General features: G+C 39.5%; 2 protein-coding genes across 2 annotated transcripts in view; both read right to left on the bottom strand.

Annotated features, from left to right (window-relative positions):
* MTMR10 (myotubularin related protein 10) overlaps positions 1 to 23,201 on the bottom strand; it is a 536,484-nt gene that overhangs the window by 54,005 nt on the left and 459,278 nt on the right. The window lies entirely within an intron of this gene.
* TRPM1 (transient receptor potential cation channel, subfamily M, member 1) overlaps positions 1 to 23,201 on the bottom strand; it is a 151,092-nt gene that overhangs the window by 3,602 nt on the left and 124,289 nt on the right. Inside the window, exons 18-28 of the mRNA XM_010572265.1 lie at positions 20,234 to 20,263; positions 16,895 to 17,184; positions 16,124 to 16,352; positions 13,944 to 14,066; positions 13,478 to 13,609; positions 11,330 to 11,458; positions 9,789 to 10,040; positions 8,933 to 9,107; positions 5,105 to 5,125; positions 3,216 to 3,360; positions 849 to 1,048 (exon numbers count right to left, since the gene is read on the bottom strand). Of these exons, the coding sequence (XP_010570567.1) occupies positions 849 to 1,048; positions 3,216 to 3,360; positions 5,105 to 5,125; positions 8,933 to 9,107; positions 9,789 to 10,040; positions 11,330 to 11,458; positions 13,478 to 13,609; positions 13,944 to 14,066; positions 16,124 to 16,352; positions 16,895 to 17,184; positions 20,234 to 20,263 (1,726 nt within the window). The remainder of the gene's footprint in view (positions 1 to 848; positions 1,049 to 3,215; positions 3,361 to 5,104; positions 5,126 to 8,932; positions 9,108 to 9,788; positions 10,041 to 11,329; positions 11,459 to 13,477; positions 13,610 to 13,943; positions 14,067 to 16,123; positions 16,353 to 16,894; positions 17,185 to 20,233; positions 20,264 to 23,201) is intronic.

The following is a 23,201-nucleotide window of genomic DNA, read 5'->3' as shown; positions in this document are numbered from 1 at the left end:
AAGACTAGGGCAATCTCTGCCAGTTTGACTGTTCCTTCACTCAAATATTGTTCTTAAAAGGATGCCAGTTATAGGCAACAGATAATCTAATATAACAGATTGTTTTCTAGACATTCTTTGGATGAGAGCTTCAAAACTTATAATCATGTAAGGAAAATCCAAGGGAAATACAGGCTTTTCAGAACATTTAATCCTTTATTTGAATTTGTCTCTTTGTATTTGGAGAGAGTATTACATTTACTTTTTTCCCTTTTTTTCCTTTTTTAACTCAGAAGCATATTGTGCAGAAATATGTTTCCTGTGAAATGTAGAAATACAGGGATAATTGTGAGCATCTGATTATTTCAATGAGGCATATAATGAAAATAATAATCAACAATTACAGACTATGTTAGGAGAAGAATCCTCACAGTTCCCCTGTGAAATGACAGATAAATCTCTAACATGGAGAAATGAAAGTGGGGATACTCTTAGACACAGCCTGCTCACAATCAGAGCTGACACTACAGATGACATTGGAAGCTGTGATCCCTTCTTCTCAATTTCCTATTTGCCCTTCCCAACATATGGACTTCACTAGAACTTGGTAAAACTGGATTAAGTAGATGTCATTTCACTGTTTTAAAGAAAGCACGTTAAAGAAAGTCTTCATTAGCAGCACACCATTGCATATTCTCAGGAGCCCACAGAGCTCAAGAGCTGTTAACTTGATATAAATTTTGTCTCATACTGTCTTCTGCAAATACACTTGACCGTCAATGCGAACAAAGTAGTTCAGCATTGGAAAAGCTGCTGCTTTCTGCTAATATGCTGCAAAGAGTTCAATTTAGAGAAGATTTCTTGCATACTCAGTCCCCTGTCACGCTCATCCTGGTCTCCTTCACCCTTCTTGCAGCGACAGCAGATTCGCTTGATGATTATGTAGATGTGGCTGAAGATAATCATTGGTGGTGGGAGGACAGGTCTGTCATGGAATGTCATGATCAGCTGGTACCGCTGAAACTTCCAGACTTGGTTGGATATTGATTTTACCTCAAAGAAGGTATTGCTGAAAGGGAACATAGGTACAGTTTCTATTAAGCCCCTAAGTTTACTTATCATTGAGCAAGTACTATGTTGAAAAAAGTAGCAGCTAAATAACAACATGAGGCCACATGACTTGCTTGGTTCAGCCTTTGTTGATGCTGCTGAACTTGCTGAACTGATGATTAACTTGAACTCATGATTTCACTACTCCTTTTGAGGACAGCAAAGCAGAAGGTGCTCTGCATCCCTTATGCACCACCTTAGACTATTTGCTCCTACTGTATAAAGTCTTGTAGGTGTCAGTGAAAAGAAACTTGCACAATTTATGAATCACATAATTGGTATTTTGGGGCTTGGTTATAAAGTATTTCTTTTAACACATGCCAGTATTTGATATTACACAAAGTATTAAATCCATGAAAGGTATTTTGTATGCTAAACCCAGAAGCTTCACATAGTTTGCCTTTAATATGCTAATCAGCTTGACCTACATAGAAGACTTTTCAAGTTTTACAAGATGTCCTAAATTCAAACTTTATTCACTCAAACTTCTGACTCAAAAACATGGTACATATTCTTGTAAAGGAATTTGTTCTTGGAAGCCATGGCCTCATCATTTCTACACCAAAATAAGGTGTGTTATAAAGATGTTTTATTTTGTGATTCAGTGGATATGAAGGAGTATAAGTGATAGTATTCAATCCAGAGATAACAATAATCAAGGTTATGAAATACCAACTAAGAGACAGCAGACTTTATGTTCTGTCTTAGATAAAGCTTTTCAAGCTATTTTAAGGTATGCTCAGACAGCTCACTCCGACGACGATGATGATGATATTGGCACTTCCTTTTTTATATTTTCTGTCCACTTCTTTTCTAACTTACTGTGCTTTAGAGTATCTACAGTCACAAAACCCGTTAAAATATCTCTTTGAAATCAGAGAATTCTTGAGTTCACATAGCTTTTGGTTTCTTTTGGCTAAGTATACATGAGATTATTTACCAATGATGAATGACAATCTGCCTTCATTCTGTGTCTCCTGCATAGCAGGAATTCCCTAGCTAGATCTCACCCCCTTGCAACCATGCTGGGGTGGCAGGAGTTAACAGAATGACCTACTTCCCAAACTGCTGATTCCTTGGTCCTTCAGCCATTAATAGCTACCATTGTAAGATTCTTCGCCTTTCCCGTAGCAATGTGACTGGCATTTGAGCACTTCAAAATTCATGACCTTTTAAGCTACATACATCAAATGAAAGACAGGCTTTGTGAGCTGTAGATTTCTAGGCACACGATGAACTATTTTTGTGGTTGCAACATCAGCTACTTAGGCCAACAAGCCCTTCCACACCACTTGTTTATGGGCATCAAAAATGGATCACCTGCTTTTCTCAGGTGGTGTGTTCAGAAAGTCTTACTAGCAAGTAGTTATTTCAATTTTTGTATTGTTTTGTTTTGTTTTTTCAATCCCTAGCTCATGACAGGAAAAGCATGCAACATAACTGTGGGTAGAAAGAATAAGCAGCAGAAACTTATTTAGTTTTACTCCAGAGAATTCTAAATATAGATTTGTGGAATAACATTAAGAATATGCATAGTGCACATTGCTTGGACTGGCCACAGATCTTGGCAACATGTAGCTGTCCTTTCTCTTGGTTCAAGGCAATATAGACTCCTTTTCTGGGTCATACAAGAACTCTGCAAGGCCCTAATTTCTTTGTCTAAATGAAAAGCAAAACAAGAAGAAGAAAGAAAAAGCAGCCAGATGATGTATCAATAGCGGAAATGCCTCCTGCTTTTGATGTTCAGATTTTGATCCTGCAGTTCTATCACAGAATCATGTTTGCTAGTAGTTACATGGGCTTCCATCATGTATGTAGCAGGTTTCATGGATTCTATTTTAAGTCTTTCTATAGCAGTCTTGAGGCCTGTCACTATCCACCAAATGGTAATTGCAAGTAGCCAGATTCTCTCATATGCATTACTGCAATTGCTGGCAAATTCAAAACAACCTTTCCTCCACTCTTTCCCAGTATATACACTATTCCAAATATTTGCCAGTCATGTTCACAGACTAATTAGATTCTGAGTATGAATGCAAACGCTTGCAAAATCAGTTGATGGGCTCCCAAAGAAACTTTTATCTCGGCAATAAGAAAGTAAAGATACTGCATGATCATTTACATACTTGAAGACAGCAATCAGCAGGTTTACCAACAGGATATTTGCTACCAAGAGGTAACAGGCCATAATAGCAGGAGTGAGCCAGGCCCCTGGTATACATGGAGGGAGACGTTTACCATCATCATCGTAAAGATTGTCCCCACAAGGAGCTGAAGAAAAAACATGAAAGTTATTTTTAATAAATTGCCCGATACTTAAAAACACTATTCACATTTATTTAATGATGACATATGCATAAAATTTGACAAGCTAAACAAATTTTATCGGTTTATTTCCAGTAGCAAGTATGTATAATTTCTGCTTCAAATTCTGCTTCTAACTACAGCATACAAAAATAATTCCCCATAATAGTGAACAGAGAGGTAGCTCCAAGTTTACTGCATACAGTGTGGCTTTCTCTTCAAATTCATATGGATTTTCTTTTTCTCATCGTAATAGTCTAGGACAAGGTCTTAATGTGCATATATACATATTAATAGTGGAATTAAAAAAAAATTCTCCAACCAAACTTCTGTGCATACCTTGCCAAAGATATAAAAGGATTTACTTAGTGGTCCCAGATTGCTGAGCATAAATTAAACCTTTACTGGGGGCTCTGAGTGTACTAAAGAGGCCTTAATGATCCTGACCAGCTTCACCTGGAATCCACGCCTACACCCTCTATGCATACCTGTTCTTGCCTGAGCTATGTCAGGTGTGCAGGTCTCAGCCCTGCCTCCTGGATGGACCTTGGACCTGCGTTTATCCCCTGGATGGACCCTTCTTCTGTCTCTGGCCCTGTCTCGTTTTGCCCTAGACTGGACTCCCTAGATGGACCCTAGACTATTACTTGTCCTGTCTGGGGCTGTTCATGTTGCCAGCAGGTGGCCTTGCCGCCACTTTCAGGCCAATTTCCGTTTCCCTTATTTTTCACAATAATTCTAAATTCTAGATAAAATTTTAAACCAAAGAGATAAAATTATAAAATGAAAATTATATAGTCACAGCAAAATAGACTGGTGGGAATGAGACAAAAATTAAGAACATTGATCAATTTGATATAAAAAAATTGCCTGAAGTAATCCTAAGAATACATAGGTTGTCTTGGGGTAAGAGCTATCTTAGAGTTGGGTAAATGCAGCAAGTTTGTTCTGTCTTTAAGTGCAGTGCCAATGTATCTTATTTCAAATACAAGGCTACCTTTTGAAACCATTTAGTAGCAGGCAAAGTGTTTATCAACCACAGATTCTTTAGCTGAAATCTTAGTAAATACTAAGTTTGACAATGAGTTCATTACAGATTTAGTTTATGTGAATAGACAAACCATTTTTTTAAGCATTTTGCAAAAAACCCAATGCTTCAACCTCACCTGAAAAATACTTCAAATTATTTGAAAAGAGACTAATCTTATTTACTGTGGACTGAAAGAGATATTTAGACTATGATTAATAAAATATATTTTACTTGCTTTTCAAACATCAGACCTACATTGTTCCTGTTTATCATAAGAAAAGTATAACAGGAAAGTCAAGCAAATCATAATATTATTCACATGGACCAATGAAAGTACTGCCAAAGAAACACTAACATTGTATGTAAGTAATCAAAAGGAATTAATTATATCATGACACTCATGCATTATAATTTTTAAAAAGGATTATTTTACTGTTGATGTACTAGAGACAAGTCATAGCAACCACATAAGCTTAATTAAAACTTCTGACCTACAATCTGTATTACAATAAAATATTTTTCCTCTGTTTCTTTTCAAATAAAACTATTACAGTAGGAAAACAAGATTCACACCTGAATATTGGATAAGCCCTATAGTTAAAATGCTAGTATCTAGTGAAGAAAAAGATTAATGAACATATTCAGCTAAATGAGATAGTCAGCTCTCCACAGGAGACTTACGATTAATTTCCATGGCATAGACTGAACAGCATTCCAAAGGAACGAAATATAAAAGGAGGCAGGAGAGAAAGAAAGAAAATAGAATAATATAGAAAAAAAAACACAAAAAAGATGATTGAAAATACAGTTTTGCCACCAAGAAAAGGTAAGCAAGTCAAATGTCAGAACAGTAGAGACATATGCTTAGAAACATCTTTGTTAAAAATGCATTGCATTCTGCAATTTCCTTTCTATGTTGTTTTCCCTAAATGTTACATATGGCAGTGAATTCATGATATTAATAATAAATCACAAAATGCTTCTGGCAGATGATCATTTAAATATACACGGTATCTCAGGCAAGTCAACAAAACTGGCAGTCACCACAAACACAAAACAACTCAAAATTATCACATAAAATCATTCTTTTAGCTATTATGGAAACATTTCCTCCTTTTTTTTTTCTCCTTTTTTTTTTTTAGGAACCACCCTGGCTTTGAGTCTGCCAGCTGTTTCTATTGAATAGCTACGTTTCTGTTAATAGTCATGATACTGATGTTATTACTGTGTACAGTATCATTAAAGCCCATTTTGACTACCAGTATGTATACTGGCTTGCCAACCCCTAAATGGTGACTGTTAAGAAAAATCACACTATTGAAAGAAACTCAGGTTTCTCTATTGTTTAATACTATGTTGCTGTTGAGTACTAGATGCCACTAACTTCTTGCTCATGGACATCTTTTAAATGGAGTGAACCAGACAAAAGCATCCTGGGTTGCATTAGGAAAAGTGCTACCAGCAAGTTAAGGGAGGTAATTATTCACCTCTACTCAGCTCTGGTGAAATCACATCTGGATTTGTGTGTCTGCTTCTGGGCTACCCCATAGAAATCAAACATGGACATACTGGAAAGACTCCAGTAAAGGGCCACAAAGATTATTAAGGTGATTGGAGCATCTGACAAATGACGGAAGGCTGAGAGAGCTGGGATAATCTAGCCTGGAAAAGAAAAGGGTCAAGGGAGATCTTACCAATGTCATCAATACCTGATGGTGGGTGGGAGTAAAGACGACAGAGCCAGACTCTTCTCAGTGGTACCCAGTGAAAGGAGAAGAGGCAGTGGGCAAAGATAGAAACATGGGAAGTTCCATTTAAACCAGGTTGTCCGGAGAGACTGCACGGTCTTCATCCTTCAAGATATTAAAAACCTGACTGGACAGTCCCTGAGCAACCTGATCTAATTTACCCTGCTTTGAGCAGGGAAGTTCAACTAGATGATCTCCATAGGTGCCTTCCAACCTCAGCAGTTCTGTGATTTGTCATCTTCAGCTTTAGGTGACATCCTATCTTCAGTGAAGCTATTGACAAAAGTCCAACCACCTTCTTTCAGGTAGAAAATTTGATGTAATATTTTTTCCATAAATTGTTTACACTCATGGGCCTTGGCAAAAATACACATAAGCACTTGCCACAGTGTCAGGTTAGACTGCCCATAGCAATCACTCCCCAATGACTCTGAGGTTGCTTTTGTGGTGTGTTTACAGAGAACCACGGAAAGATCAGTGTGAAAATTTCTTATTGAAAGCAAAAAGATCTTCAGAACTCAGTCCATAGACTTCTAGACATAAGAAATTTACAGAATAATTGTAATGCAGTCTAGTTATACCAGTAGAACTCCTTGTGTAGGCACTTTTATTTCAATATTAAAACAACAACAAAACCACTCATTTCCAAGTTAGCTTACGTTTAAGCTACCGACGCAGCAAACCTTCTGACCTGGGAAGGTTAGTGGAACAAGTAGCTGGACTGAACTTGTGTAACTGGAAAGCCTGAGCTTTTTTTCCCCAAAATCTTTTGCACTGCTGAAGAAAGATTTCTAATTCAAAGGATGCTGAGTATATAACTAAGAAACAACTGCAAGCATGAGAGAAGTCTGGGACACCACTTACACTAAAGAGATCAGTATTGTTGGTAAGGTATGAGTTTTGATTTATAAAGAAATCAAACTGTCTACATTGGCAAACATTCTTTGTTCAAAGTGAAGTAGCATTTAAATGCACATTATGAGGCACAAAGGTAATGGATACCCTGTTACAGTCTATTCCTCCCCCATGGGAGAATTAACCCACTTGAGAGATCCTGAGCTTATCCTGGCTCACATGTGCACTGAAACTGCAATAACAGACAATAAACGGCTGGCTTGACCTTTTATTAGTCAAGAGTAATTTACTGTATCATAAATTACATTAATGAGACAAGCATTCGTAAGGAAAACAAAGATGATATGATCTTTGGAACAGTGTACACTGTTCAGAAACAGACTGTCCTGGTTTTGGCTGGGATAGAGTTAATTGTCTTCCTAGTAGCTGGTATAGTGCTATGTTTTTGAGTTTGGTATGAGAAGGATGTTGGTAACACTGATGTTTTCAGTTGTTGCTCAGTAGTGTTTAGACTATAGTCAAGGATTTTTCAGCTTCTCATGCCCAGCCAGCAAGAAGGCTGGAGGGGCTTGAGAAGTTGGGAGAGGACACGGCCAGGGCAGCTGACCCAAACTGGCCAAAGGGATATTCCATACTGTGTGATGTCATGTCTAGTATATAAACTGGGGGTAGTGTGACTGGGAGGAATCACTGCTCAGGGACTAACTGGGTGTCAGTCGGTGGGTGGTGAGCAATAGCAGTGTGCATCACTTGTATATTCCAATTCTTTTATTACTGTTATTGTCATTATTATTATCATTATTAGTTTCTTCCTTTCTGTCCTATTAAACTGTTCTTATCTCAACCCACGAGTTTCACTTTTTTTTTTTCCGATTCTCTCCCCAATCCCACTGGGCGGGGGGGAAATGAGCAAGCAGCTGTGTGGTGCTTAGTTGCTGGCTGGGTTAAACCACGACACAGACTAATGACATTTTATTCCTTTCTAAGCAATTAAAGTACACTTTAATGACATTTGGTATAAAGATTTCTCATGATGGATCTTCATGGTTTTTGAACTTAAGACCTCACAGTTTCTTCAGCCTTCCACTTTACTACTTGTCAATATATGCAGATGGTTGAAATAACACATACACAATGCTGAAATAGCCACTTTATCTGAAATAAGTGCAAACTATGTGATACACACTAGAAGAGGCCAGCTGCATGTTTGACTGTACAAATTTCAAATATTAACATAAAACTAGCAGTAACATGACAGTTTCCATCTCCTCTAAAATACTGACAGTTATTTTTTTAAACTGTGCAGCTTTTATATAACAAAGGCTGTTTCCACACCCAAAGCTAATCAAGCAGAATTTCCCTTTTTTGTTTTGTTTTTTTTTCTACAGGTGTAGAAAAGAAGAACATGAGTGATTTATGAAATGGAAACATTTCTGGAAAGTAGATAGATGTATCAATGAGAGTAAAAATGTATTAGCTCATTGCCTGTGCTGTGAGTTGGAGATGAAAGTATATGTGTATTTTCACCTCCTGTCCATGGTTTTTTTCTTCTTCTGTTGGAACTGACTATCAGTAAAACATTGGTTCAAAAGAACATTTCAGAATGATCTCTGTTGATCCCTGCAAGTAAACAAAACACTTAATACAGTTATACGCTTGGACAGGAGAGTATTCCAGACTATATCACTCTCAGTGTTAACTGAATTTAAATATAAACTGAGAGACAGAACATGCAGGTGGGGAACAGGAAACTGTTCAGTCTCTCTGGAGTCTGTCACAAGAAAACAACAACAATATAATCACAAAGACAAAACACTACTTCCAAATTAAAAACAATCATTAATTTGGATCTGATCATCTGCCTCAGAAACAGGAAACAGACTCTTACTATGAATTCTACTCTTACGGTCTATCTGGTCTGCGAACACCTCTCCATAAATCATCCAGTAGGGCATATAGAAGATGTTGCGAGCTAGTCTCCAAGAAGGCTCCTCATCTGGGTGCAGGATAGCTTGGCGGGCTACTCCAAAACTCATCAGAACCACAAGCATGATGACCACAAAGTAAAGCATGTCAATCATCTGCATGGAGAGACCATAAAGAGGCTCTTATCATCACCAGGTAGTACAGTAGCACCAGCATGTCTGTTTGCTAGCATGCATTGAACAAGAAAGTACCGAGAGAACAAAAACATTCCCCTGGATAATTTTCTTGATATTATTCTGTGACTTTAACTACTGCTCATGAAATAAGCATACATAAAAATGCAGTAAAACCAGTCATTTAAATGAATACTAGATTTATATTTAAGAAGACTTAAAATGCTAAAATCTTTGCTATCTCTATTCTCTTTTGCATCAAGTGCACTATGCTGTGCTTTCAGCACAGACCTCTTTTTTGGTTGCAAAGAGATGATATAATCATTGCTGTGTCATCTCTTGTCCATAACTGATGGTTTTGTGGATGATCCCGGTGTATTGGCAATCTGTTATTGCTATGGCTTTGGGAGGCAGAAGGCAGGCAAAGTGAACAAGTTTCCACAGGCTTGTTCAAAAAAAAAACCAAAACCCCTCTCTAATCAAGCAATTATTAGCAAGAGTATTGCATCTTGTGTGTGTGTGTGTAAAATTCACACGGCAACTTTTTCCACAGCATTTATTCAGAGTTCTACTCAGATGGAAAACCTGTTTTTAAAATCAGAACTGAATTTAGTTTCCCATGAAGTTCTGAAATATGTAATTTACAGCAGTTAAGGCACTAACCATCTTTCCAATCATCATGACGTAAGGTCCCAGATATTTGTTCACACCAAAGATATCTAGTACTCTAATGTACCAGAAAATTATATCTACGCAGTAAATCACTCTTCCATAACCCATGTAAGGCTGGTTCTGTAAGCGAAGAATTGCTCCTATCATAAATACTGAAATAGCCACCAGGTCAGTAATATTCCAGTATTCCTGGAGCCAAACTTTCACTTTTTGGCTCAGCTTGCCAGGCTCTGACATCAGAATCTGAAAACAAAACAAAACAAAACAAAAAACCAACAAAGAAATCATTAGGAAAAACTCCCAAGTTACATTTTTGAAGCAATGGTCATGACACATTCAATAGGTGTCTGAGACCCCCTCCACTGCCAGCAAAATTTGTCTCAAGCAGCAATATTTTTAGTTATTAGCAGGCAAAACTTCATTTTCATAGAAACATAGAATGGTTTGTGTTGGAAGGGACCTATAAAGATCATTTAGTCCAACCCCCCTGCCACGGGCAGAGACATCTTTCACCAGATCAGGTTGCTCAAAGCCCTGTCGAACCTGACCTTGAATACTTCCAGGGATGGGGCATCCACAACTTCTCTGGGCAATCTGCTCCAGTGTCTCACCACCCTCATCATAAAAGATCTCCTCCTTATGTCCAATAGAAACCTAACCTTCTTTCAGTTTAAAATGGTTGCCCCTTATCCTGTCACTGTCGGCCCTGGTAAATAGTCTCTCTCTGTCTTTCTTATAAGCCCCCTTTACATATTGAAGTAATGCAGTAAGGTGTCCCCAGAGCCTTCTCTTCTCCAGGCTGAACAACCTCAACTCTCTCAGCCTTTCTTCATAGCAGAGCTGTTCCAGCCCTCTGATCATTTTCATGGCCCTCTTCTGGACCACCTTTTCATCTGTGTTTCTATTTTGGCTTTATTAAGCGTTTTTTGTTGTAGGTTTTAATCAATAACATTTAAACCAGGAGATCTGGCTTACTGACTTGGCATCCATATTTATCTCCAAGTACAGTTAGTATGAGATGTGGGAATTGTGAATCAGAGAAGGATAGGCTAAATGCAAACCAAGCTACAGCATGTGAATACAATAGAAGTTTTAATGCTATCTTCCTCATACAAAAGTAGATCAGTCAGATAGTACCCCTGGCTAATTCCCCAAAACATCTCTCTGCATGCTAGTTCTCATCAAGGACTGCATCAGTAATAAAAAGACAGTACCTACTGAGTTTCCTTCATGGGTTATGGCCCTGCCCCTCCTTGGAAATACACGTAAGAGAATCTGAGCACTCGTTTTGACTACTGACCTCAGGGCATTTTTGCCTGACCTTTTTGCGCAATAAAATAAGGTTTTAATGTATGGAAATGGGTTATAAATGAAACTCTCTCCAGTGATGGGCATTTTGGGACTCTGCGGATATGAGAATCTTCTCTCCCATGTATGGCTTCTCAACTATCTGCACAAGTCCATGCCATTATTACCTCTAAGACTGAGCTTCATTTTAAGGATTATGAGATGTTGGTATGATCAGACTTTACCTCTCTTACTTTCTCTAAAGCCAATGTCACGATGTAGGAGATGACAATCCACTCCTGGACTGATGGCCACCGTTCCATCCGCACCAAGATGATATAATTAAATAGCATCAAGTAACCGAGGTATGATATCTAAAAAAAAAAAAAAATAATCCTTTATGGACTTTAGGTGATGGATCCCAGGATCCTTCCACAGTTAGGCAGTATTCAATTACTTGAGATGACTTCCACACACACAAAAAATCAGTCTCTGCTAATTTCTATTAGGAAGTTCTGGACTATTAGTGTAAGTCAATAGAGCTATCACTCAGTTTTCTATAACTGCTGGTGTAAATGTTGAACTGGTGATGCTGGTGTGTCTCCATGCCTCACAGCAGTCTTTGGTGACTGGCCAAAATAAAAACTTCAGAGATCTTGGAAGTTCAGAGTTAAGAAACCAAAATGGATTCAATGGCTTTGCAGGGAAAAAAAAGGGAAACAAAGCAGTAATAAACCAAAAGATTTTCCAGGGAGAAAATGGAGTTTTCTAAAGAATGAGATACTCAATGTGAAAAGTTTACCCACCATCAAACAGATCTAAAGTAGAACAGGTGTGAGCAGCACCTGCCTGGAGGGGTAAGGGAAATAAAGAGCCACACAGGCCACTTGCTTTTCTCCACCCTGTAACAATGTGGTTGAGACCATCTACACAGAATATACCATTTATGTGAAGCCAGAAGCATACAGACTTCATATATAAGTCCCTACAACACCTCTTCTTATACTTGTTACTTAAACCCATCTGCATGAACAGTGGGTTTGCAGATATTTTGGTTACTTTAAGTAGCCCCTAGTCTCAGGAGCAAGTTTCTTGCTGAAGCCTAATTCAGTAAGAGCACAGAAGACTGTATCACCACGTCTAAGAAGAAACACCAAACAAAAGGCAGTAAAATCCTCTTAGCTGAGGGGTCTGCATAATGCATGAAAGTGAAGCCCACCCTAATTGTGATATTCATACAAACATGTATGAACACATACATTGAGGCTATGCATGAAAGATTCAGCTGTTGAAGACCCTTACTTGCACAAGAAAAAAGGTTTTCTTCTCTGAAGGAAACAGGCCTGCTGCAATGCTCTTCCTATAGCTGCCATGCACACTGGCAGAGGCCATGGGCATCCAGCAGCTGATGGAATGACAGATGCTGTGGAACATATGATCCAGACAGCTGAATTACCTCATTTATTGAAAGAAGCAAAACAACAACTCCAAGGCACTCAGGCCCTTTGTACCTGGGGCTTTTTTAATCTAGTAAAATGTAATTTCTCACACTGTGAAACCATGTTGGATACTTTTCTTTGAAATTAAATAGGAATTTTGCTTTTCAATTATTAATACAGGCAGCAGAAAGGGATCAGTAGTGTTTTGTGATTAACGATGCGCTAAAATTAAAACCCTAGATAATATTATGACATACTAGGCATCGGCAGTCCTAGCTTTGATTAAAAAAGAAACCAGTATCCTTTTTACAGGGCGCACACAAAATTTATGAGCAGTAGCATGAATACTTTTTCTGTTTTATTAAAACAGAGTTTAGCACCAGATAATTCTTGATGCACTAAAGAGAAAATCAGATGCTTGTCAAAAGTAAATAGTTTAGTTTAGATTGGTTTCAATTATTTAAATGAGAGAAAAGTACCTATTAAGTCTTAGCAGACTGGCATCTGTGCTTCCATCTCAGTTGCACTTATCTGAGCCTAACTGTCAACAGAGTAAATGGCAAGCACTGATACTATGGCGTTACTTGTTGGGTCCTAAAGTATATTTCAACACAGAACAGAAGCCAGAGCCTTTAGAAAGCAAGAGAATCCAGCCTAGTTTGGATTGAGTGACTGGATTGTGGAGCTTGCACCGAGTTTGGCATATGGTTAGCGAGACAGGGCCTCCTTCAAAGTGTGTAGGAGCTTTAGAGGCCCACAGCATAAGCTTCAGTTATTCATTCTGTTTCATTGTCTATGCATTTTTCTCTGAATAAAGGGAGCACTTTATTCATCAGATGCCATTAAAGTCAGTACTATTTACTTATTACTTGGCTATTGTTTTTACATTGGAATCCTTTAAGTTTCACAGGTGTGAGAAAAATGATCACTATCAGTTTAATCATCATGACTTACTGTGTAGAACCAAAATTTGACAATAGGTGCATTATAGAATTCATAGATCTTTGTTCCAATTGGAAGGCTCTTTTGTTTTTTATTTCCATTCTCTTCATCTCCTTTTCGGGAGCCTGTATCCACATTTGCATCCTAGAAGACCAAAGTTGTCAGTTTTCATCAATATACAATAGTAAAAATAGTAGCTTTCCCTCAACTACAGCCCCACCCAACTGTTAACCACACGATGCTTCCTCTGAGCAACAGACCTCTTTTTAAAAATACAAATTCCATAAAACTGTGCAATTACACAGATAATTTACACACCCTGAGAATCCGGCCTATACACTCCCAAAACTCTTCATTGATTTTTATCCCACAGAGGCAGTTGAGATTTTAACCTGAGTGACCTATAGCATAATCAGAGAAATTAGAAAACTGAGCACTTTTGAGATATTAGGACTTCCTAATAATCTCCATTACTGACCACATTTTCCTCCTCCTTTTCTCTGCCTTCCTCGTTTTCTCTTGATGTCTGGTAAGAATAATCATCGTAACTCCGAAACTCTAGGAAAAGGATGGTGGGAGGGAAGAGAATCCCCATTATAACCTGTACAATAAGAAAAAACTCAACTCAGATGGCAATATTTGTTTACATTAATAGATTTTATAACAAGGCAACTCCCAGAAACAATATTTTCTTTTGCATAGTATTCAAGAAACTCTGCTATCCTCAAACCTACACAAATGAATAAGTAGCACTTATGAAACATTGGCAATAAAGTCTTGTATGGAAAGATGGCATCCTGGTAGGCTTCCCATCTCCACGAATACACTGCAAGTAAGAAATTGTGCTCCAGAATTAGAGTTGTGCAGAGAAATTCCATGGAATGGACACAGTGGTGGTTGGAAGAGGGCTTCAGGTTTGTTACTGGAGTTTATAGTTACTTTAGTCACCTACTATAATTAGTTTTAATAGTTAAAAAACTTGTAAAAGGTAAAAGAAGCTTTGCAGATAGCACCCGGAGAGTTCTTTTACTATATGAGATTGCTGAGATACAGAAACACAAGCATGAGTTGCCGAAGTACAGAAAAGGAGCAAAGAAAAGAATGGTGGTAATGAAACTAGAACATTAGCAGGTTGATTAATCCTTTGGAGAAAAGAAAGGAAATAAATAAACAGATTTAGAAAGCACCATGATGCAATCTGAAAGGCAGGACACTTGCTTGAAGATTTTCAACAGGTTTAAGAGGGTGTCGTGGTTTAACCCCAGCCAGCAACTAAGCACCATGCAGCCGCTCACTCACTTCCCCCCCATCCAGTGGGATGGGGGAGAAAATCGGGAAAAGAAGTAAAACTCCTGGGTTGAGATAAGAACGGTTTAATAGAACAGAAAAGAAGAAACTAATAATGATAATGATAACACTAATAAAATGACAACAGTAGTAATAAAAGGATTGAAATGTACAAATGATGCGCAGGGCAATTGCTCACCACCCCCCGACCAACACCCAGCCAGTCCCCGAGCGGCGATTCCCCGCACCCCCTTTCCCAGTTCCTAAACTAGATGGGACGTCACATGGTATGGAATACACTGTTGGCCAGTTTGGGTCAGGTGCCCTGGCTCGGCATGAGAAGCTGAAAAATCCTTGACTATAGTCTAAACACTACTGAGCAACAACTGAAAACATCAGTGTGTTATCAACATTCTTCACATACTGAACTCAAAACATAGCACTGTACCAGCTACTAGGAAGACAGTTAACTCTATCCCAGCTGCAACCAGGACAGAGGGAGACATGGGAAACTGGAAATAAATTGAGAATGACAGTGAGAGTGCAATGTGTATGTCAGCAAGCTTGGGAGTATGACCTGGGAAGACAGACATGGCACTTTGTCGGTAATGGGGGATTTAAGGAAATAAGGAGGTGAGACTGAAGGTGGCACCATCACGATGAGCTGCCACATGGGTGACAGCAACTGCATAATATAACAAAGAAAGGATTATATTCACATGAAAACATACACAAGCAAACACTACTCTGCTTCCTTAACGTTGGCTCACTCATGTTTCTCTTTTTTGCCAGCCTCCTCACATTACTGGTTTTTTTGTAAATCCAACAATTGGGAAATATAAAAATCAGTAAGAGAGACCATATCATCAAATCACAGAAGAGGGAAATAAAAATCACATAGTTTCACACAATGCAATTGGACAGATTTCACTCTTTTCAACACTGAGTCTCAACTCTGTGTCTCCTGGTACAATATTAAGCAATGTAAGAAGCTGTGTCCACATCTGGTTCATTTTCTTTCTACTCCCTTTGCATGGACACCTAATGGAGATCTTTTTGGCTGTATCCAACTAATTTTTAATCAAAGGTGTATGTTTTCAATGAACAGCTCTCATCATTCATTGAAAGCCACAACTTCACTCTCAGATTCCAATCATGTTAAGCCTTTTATGGATTTATATTTTCTTTTGTCATGGGGTAATGTTCCTTAGATATCCTGAATTTGGAAACAAAAAAATTAGCTTTAAAACAGGTGTGTTCCTAAAACATCTGTAATTAGTAGCCCAATTTGTTCTAATATATACACTATGTATAATGTAGTGTAACATGCAACAAATTTCATCTTTGAAAACAACTGCTGAACAGAAATACCTTAAGGCCTGGGTTTTTCCGCATGCGTAGTCGCCCCATCCACATATCTGTTAAGAGCATCTGGCTGCATGTGTGAGCAATGAAGTCCCTGTGTTTAGCTGCCACAGCCAGTTTCAGGCAGGTAGAATTACTCCAGTTTTTCAGTTCATAGGTCAGTAGTTTCATGGCAATCTGCTCATCATGTTTATAGGACTGATCCAAGAGTTCAACAGCCAGCTGGCCAAAATCTCTGGAAAATGCAAAATAAGTCCAGTGAAGTTTGATTTAGAAATCAGTGTTTGCTTGCATTTGGGGTTTTAATTCCATTCACAGGGGGTCACGTTTTTCCACACACATGTACAATGACAAGAACAACTGAGCCTCTCACTTGATTTGGACAGTCTAGGTTCCAAACAAATTTTTAGTGACCAGAGAATTAGCTTAGACCAGTAACATCCTAAGGCCAGTTCAGATATATCATCAGATACCTCTTAATTTATGTGAGTAAATCCTGAAAATAACTTTGTGAAATAAAACTAGCTAGTTTTACAGACAGAGAAGCTGAAGAAAGAATGTGTTCTGTCAGAAAAAAATGCAAGTCTTCTCCTTGCTAGTATTGTCTTCAGATTCTGAGACCACATTTTGGCTTGTTTACTGTTGATAAATCGGCTCCAAATGGCATTCTGTGAACCTGTATTCTAGAAATCAATTTTACTTTACTAAAAGTAAAGCTTCTCAGCAGGTCAGACTCCTAGATCAAGGAGACATAAAGTCTGCTCTGCATCTACTAACTTTGAGTTGTTGTCCAGATCCTGAGAGATGTCGTCCACCAGCTCACTCTCAGAAGACTCATGGGCCATAGACTTGTACAGTTTACAGGCCACAAGTGCCTTGGCCATGGTTTCCTCCCCTCGCTGCCAAAGGAAGAGTGCCATCTTTTGCCGTTTCATCAGCACGGCCCATACCATCAGTTCATGAAAGGGATACTGAAAGCGGCTGACTGCTGGGTCATCCACATCAATATCGATCTCTTCCTCCTTTTTCTTCTTCTTCTTCTTCCCTTTGGTGGGAGGCTCATCATCCTGGGAAGAAAAGAAGAAAAAAATGTTCCCATCTATTTTTAACAGCTTACCTGACAATGGCACCATGCACAGAACAAGTATTGAAAGGACATGTTAATAAAGTTCTATTTGTTTTTGATGTTTGCTACAATGAATGCCAATAGGGATAAAACTATGAACAACAGGTAACAGAGCATGCACTGGGCTAGCACACACAGCTTAATACTTTATTCAGAGAACCGTTTCTTGCATTCTTAATTAGAAGTCACCCATCTTGGATAAGTACAGTTAGACCCCTATGGTACTGAAGGCATCACTTTATACTGCACTGTAAGTAGATCTCTATGGCACATGTAATTGCACAAGTTGATTTGCAATAAATTAATATTTAATGAATTCCTCTGCAGTGTCAATGGAGCTTTAACAAACCTGAATTCACTATGAATAGGTTCCAATGTAATTTCTGATTTGATATGTCTGCATTTATTCCTGAAGAACAGTGCTGCATATCTTACAGGTATCAAAGCAGTTTTCAGACTGACATGCAGGTGGAGAGAGAGGTAACATGCAAACGGAAAAGACAGGCAGATAGCATCTGTAAGAACAGTGAGATACTAAAGGGAGTTTTCACCTTTGAATAAGCAATCTCCTCCTATGTATGCAGTGCAAACGGAAGGTGTAAGTATCCCGTTTCTTAAAGGGATAGGGAGGATAGGCCATTACTACAGGAACCAGCATGGAAGTAACTGAAGGGAAGTACTGACAATGAAGCAGGACCCTGAAGGGAAAAAAGCCATGATTGGGAAAATTAGGGTTTAAGTAATGTGGGAAGAACATTGCATATATAGGTGTAGACAGAGCTCATCATCATTGTAGACCTTGATGCCAATCTCAGAAGTGGATTGCAAGTAAAAGCAATTACCATTCTACAAAATTACTTCCTGTTAAAGCAAGCTCAGCATAATGCACTATTTTTTGACAAAATACAAACTTAAATCCAAATTCAGGGTTCAGCCTCACACACCAGGTTTTCAAAGACAACTCTTCAGCTAACAAGTATGCATTTCTCTTCAAGCAGTTTTAAGAACTGCAAGTGCTGACCTCTGTCTCTTACGGAAAATTCAGGGGTCATTAATTGCATGCACATGAAGAAAGTATTGAGCACCTCTGAAGCACAGGACATAAAATCTCAAATAGAGGACCAAAAATTAGGTCCTTGCCACACTAGGAAAATCAAATCAAAACAGAAGCCTGGGTAAGAAAGACAAAGTGCAAAGGAGTCTAAACTTTTTGTTTTAGAGCTGCTAACACTGGAAATGAAAAAAACCCAAACACTTGGAGTCGCATCAATTTACTGACCACTTCAGCAAAAGAAATATTAATTCTTCTTTTCACCTTTTCTTTCTCTTGAAAGAAGGGAGTGGGCTACACCCACTGTCAAGTGGAGAGAACACTTCAGTTTGTGCCACATAAAACATTTCTCACTGAAAGAAATAGGAAAATCAAAATGTGCTTTTGGAGAAGCACTAAGCAACCTACGTGTGATCCATGCTGATTAAAAAGGGTCACACGTCTGAGGGTCTGAGCTTTTGGCCTTGAGCCATTAGAAAATAGGAAGCTGGTCAGAGAGATTAAACATAACCTGGACTTTCTCTGTAGAGAAGAAAGCTGCTTATCTGCTTTAGGAAACAGAGGCTTTTGTGTGGGGGCATAGTTCATATCAAGTGTAACACAAGCAACATGTACATATACTGTGTTCAAATGCTATCACAGCATTAATAAAAGCATACTTCATAGAGAAATGTACCTAACCTCTTTGAGTATATGCTTTCCTGGTCTATAATAATACTTCTTTCAGAAACAAAAGCAACTACCTCCGAAACAGAATGAGTTTTTAGGCATCATCCCAGACTTGATTCTGATCTATTCAAAATTTCTGCAGGCACACAAGTAATTGAGGCAAGGGTTGGACCCCAAATTCTGGACCAGCTTCATCATTTACAAAGCATGGTGCCATCACAGTAGCAAGGATGTTTCATAGTGGAGGACAGCACCTAACACGTCAGACCACCTTGTTTTTTCACTCCAGTTGTCCTGGTTTCAGCTGGGATAGAGTTAACTGTCTTCCTAGTAGCTAGTATGGTGCTATGTTTTGAGTTCAGTATGTGAAGAATGTTGATAATGCTGATGTTTTCAGTTGTTGCTAGGTAGTGTTTAGTCTAAAGTCAATGATTTCTCCAGCGAGAAAGCTGGAGGGGCACAAGAAGTTGGCACAGGACAGAGCCAGAGCAGCTGACCCTAACTGGCCAAGGGGGTATTCCATACCATGTGACGCCACATCTAGTGTATAAACTGGGGGGAGTGGGGGTGGGAGGGATCGCCACTCAGGGACTAACTGAGTGTCGATCGGCAGGGGGTGGGCAATTGCACTGTGCATCATTTGTACATTCCAATCCTTTTATCATTACTGCTATCACTTTATTAGTGTTATCATTATCATTATTAGTTTCTTCTTTTCTGTTGTATTAAACCATTCTTATGTCAACCCACGAGTTTTACTTCTTTTCCTGATTTTCTTCCCCATCCCACTGGGGGGGGCAGGGGGGAGTGAGTGAGCGGCTGCGTGGTGCTTAGTTGCTGGCTGGGGTTAAACCACGACACCAGTTAAATGTTTTCTCTATGATAAAAACCTCATTTGTGCATAAATTGTTACTTCATGGTTAAAGGGGATTTGACCGTAACTAGCACTGCAGGATCACATTCTCTTTGAGTATCATCGATGTTCACATCTGAATAATCAAATCTACAATATGTTCCAACATGGAATATGTTATTACATAATAGTGCTAAAAGTGCCTGAAGACTGTTGAGCAAAGCTTTAAGCAGCTCTCAAGACCCTACCCATAAAAATAAGTCAGAAGTATTTCATAGGCTGTTTGCAAAAGGGAAGATCCTGTCTAGTTGAAATTTACTTTAAACCACAGTTATAGTGAAAAAGCTAAGAGCTAGAGAAGAACTGTACCAAGAAATGCTCCAATAAAAACAGTAATTTACAATAAATCCAACTTACCTCCATCCCAAGTAGTTTAAGAGCTTTTGGCTGAATATTAAAAATAGAAAAGAAAATCAGTTAGATGGGAGGGAAAATTCAAAGACCAAACAATACCAAGGAAAAACACATTTTCATTTACAAACATACAGTATTTATTATTAAACTTACTATTCTAAATAATTGTACCAATAATGGTACAATTAATTAATCTTCCTCCTAATTGTATTTGCAGGAAGGCAATGGGTTAGAAAATATTTTCCATCCTGCATTCAAGTGAAATATTTTGATTCGGATGAAAGAGTTAAATTAATCATTCAATAATATACTGCTTTGAGAAATAAAATCACCACATGGTCACAAAAGCTCAAAAAAAATCATGCTTATAAACACACACAGGGTAGAGATACCCATAGGAAATAGTAAAAAATATAACAGATCTTCAAATCTCTCACAATTTCGCATTAAAAAAATTCCTCTGTTGTATTGTGAAATCTCTGGTTTACATTTTATGTAAAAGGTTTATTTGTTTGTTCCGTCAGATAGTACTACACTATATATGTACTATATATCAGCTACAGAATACTTGGGCTTTGAGTGGCCTTCTGACCATCTGCGGGGCTAATTTCCTAGTGTGTTTCCTAGTGTGGGGCCTTCTGTAATTAGGCTAGGAAGCTTCACTTGACCTTCAAAGCTGAACCAATCAAATAAATGAGCTAATGAAGAAAATTATTCTATTTGCTTAGAACAGACTTTTTAACAAAGCAAGGGCCATGCTTGATATTCTCAGGATTGGTGCATGACTATTGTAGAATCATAGAATGGTTTGGGTTGGAAGGGACCTTAAAGATCATCTAGTTCCAACCCCCCTGCCATGGGCAGGGACACCTTCCACTAGACCAGGTTGCTCAAAGCCCCATCCAACCTGGCCTTGAACACTTCCAGGGATGGGGCATCCACAACCTCTCTGGGCAACCTGTTCCAGCGCCCCACCACCCTCACAGTGAAGAATTTCTTCCTCTTATCTAATCTAAAACTACCCTCTTTCAGTTTAAAGCCATTACCCCTTGTCCTATCACTACATGCCCTTGCAAAAAGTCCCTCTCCAGCTTTCTTGTAGGCCCCCTTTAGGTACTGGGTGGCTGCTATAAGGCCTTCTCTTCTCCAGGCTGAACAACCCCAACTCTCTCAGCTTGTCTTCATAGGAGAGGTGCTCCAGCCCTCTGATCTTCTTTGTGGCCCTCCTCTGGACTCACTCCAACAGGTCCATGTCCTTCTTATGTTGAGGGCCCCAGAGCTGAACACAAGACTCCGGGTGGGGTCTCAGGAGAGTGGAGCAGAGGGGGAGAATCATCTCCCTCAACCTGCTGATCATGCTTCTTTTGATGCAGCCCAGGATGTGGTTGGCTTTCTGGGCTGCAAACACACATTGCTGAGTCATGTTGAGCTTCTCATCAACCAACACCCCCAAGTCCTTCTCCTCTGGGCTGCTCTCAATCCACTCATCACCCAGCCTGTATTTGTGCTTGGGGTTGCCCCACCCCATGTGCAGGACCTTGCACTTGGCCTTGCTGAACTTCATGAGGTTTGCAAGGGCCCACCTCTCAAGCCTATCAAGGTCCCTCTGGTGGCATCCCTTCCCTCCAGCGTGTCGACCACACCATATAGCTTGGCGTCATCAGCAAACTTGCTGAGGGTGCACTTAATCCCACTGTCCATGTCGCCGACAAAGACATTAAACTGCGCCAGTCCCAATACCGACCCCCGAGGAATGCCACTCGTCACTGGTCTCCACTTGGACATCCAGCCGTTGAATGCAACTCTTTGAGTGTGACCATCCAACCAATTCCTTATCCACCGAGTGGTCCATCCATCAGATCCATGTGTCTCCAAGTTAAAGACAAGGACATTGTGCAGGACACTGTCAAATGCTTTGCACAAGCCCAGGTAGATGATGTCTGTTGCTCTTCCCTTATCCATCATCACTGTAACCCTGTCGTAGAAGGCCACCAAATTTGTCAGGTGTGATTTGCCCTTAGTGAAGCCATGTTGGTTGTCACCAATCACCTCCTTATTTTCCATGTGCCTCAGTATAGCTTCCATGAGGATCTATCTGCTCCATGATCTTGCCAGGCACAGAGGTGAGACTGACTGGCCTGTAGTTCCCTAGGTCTTCTGTTTTTCCCTTTTTAAAAATGGGGGTTATGTTTCCCCTTTTCCAGTCAGTGGGAACTTCACCAGACTGCCGTGACTTCTTAAATATGATGGATAGTGGCTTAGCCACTTCATCTGCCACTTCCCTCAGGACTCGCGGATGCATCTCATCAGGTCCCATGGGCTTGTGCACCTTCAGGTTCCTTAGATGGTCTTGAACCTGATCTTCTCCTACAGTGGGTGGTTTTTTGTTCTCCCAGTCCCTGCCTTTGCTTTCTGTGACTTGGGCAGTGTGGCTGGAGCACTTGCTGGTGAAGACTGAGGCAAAAAAAAGTCATTGAGTACCTCAGCCTTCTCCATGTCCCCAGTAACCAGGTCTCCTGTTTCCTTCCAGAGAGGACCCACATTTTCCCTAGTCTTCCTTTTATCACTGATGTACCTATAGAAGCTTTTCTTGTTGCCCTTGACATACCTGGCCAGATTTAATTCTATCAGGGCTTTAGCTTTCCTAACCTGATCCCTGGCTGCTCAGACAATTTCTCTGTATTCCTCCCAGGCTACTTGTCCTTGCTTCCATTCTCTGTAGGCTTCCTTTTTGTGTTTGAATTTTTCCAGGAGCTCCTTGTTCATCCATGCAGGCCTCCTGGCATTTTTGCCTGATTTCCTCTTTGTTGGGATGCATCGCTCCAGAGCTTGGAGGAGGTGATCCTTGCATATTAACAGCTTTCTTGGGCCCCTCTTCCCTCCAGGGCTTTATCCCATGGTACTCTACCAAGCAGATCCCTGAAGAGGCCAAAGTCTGCTCTCCTGAAGTCCAGGGTAGCAAGCTTGCTGT

The sequence above is a fragment of the Haliaeetus leucocephalus genome, unplaced genomic scaffold, assembly GCF_000737465.1.
Source record: "Haliaeetus leucocephalus isolate CR32 unplaced genomic scaffold, Haliaeetus_leucocephalus-4.0 Scaffold339, whole genome shotgun sequence".
NCBI lineage: Eukaryota > Metazoa > Chordata > Aves > Accipitriformes > Accipitridae > Haliaeetus > Haliaeetus leucocephalus.
The sequence above is the reverse complement of the archived record's forward strand: the minus strand, read 5'-3'. Positions and strand labels throughout refer to the sequence as shown.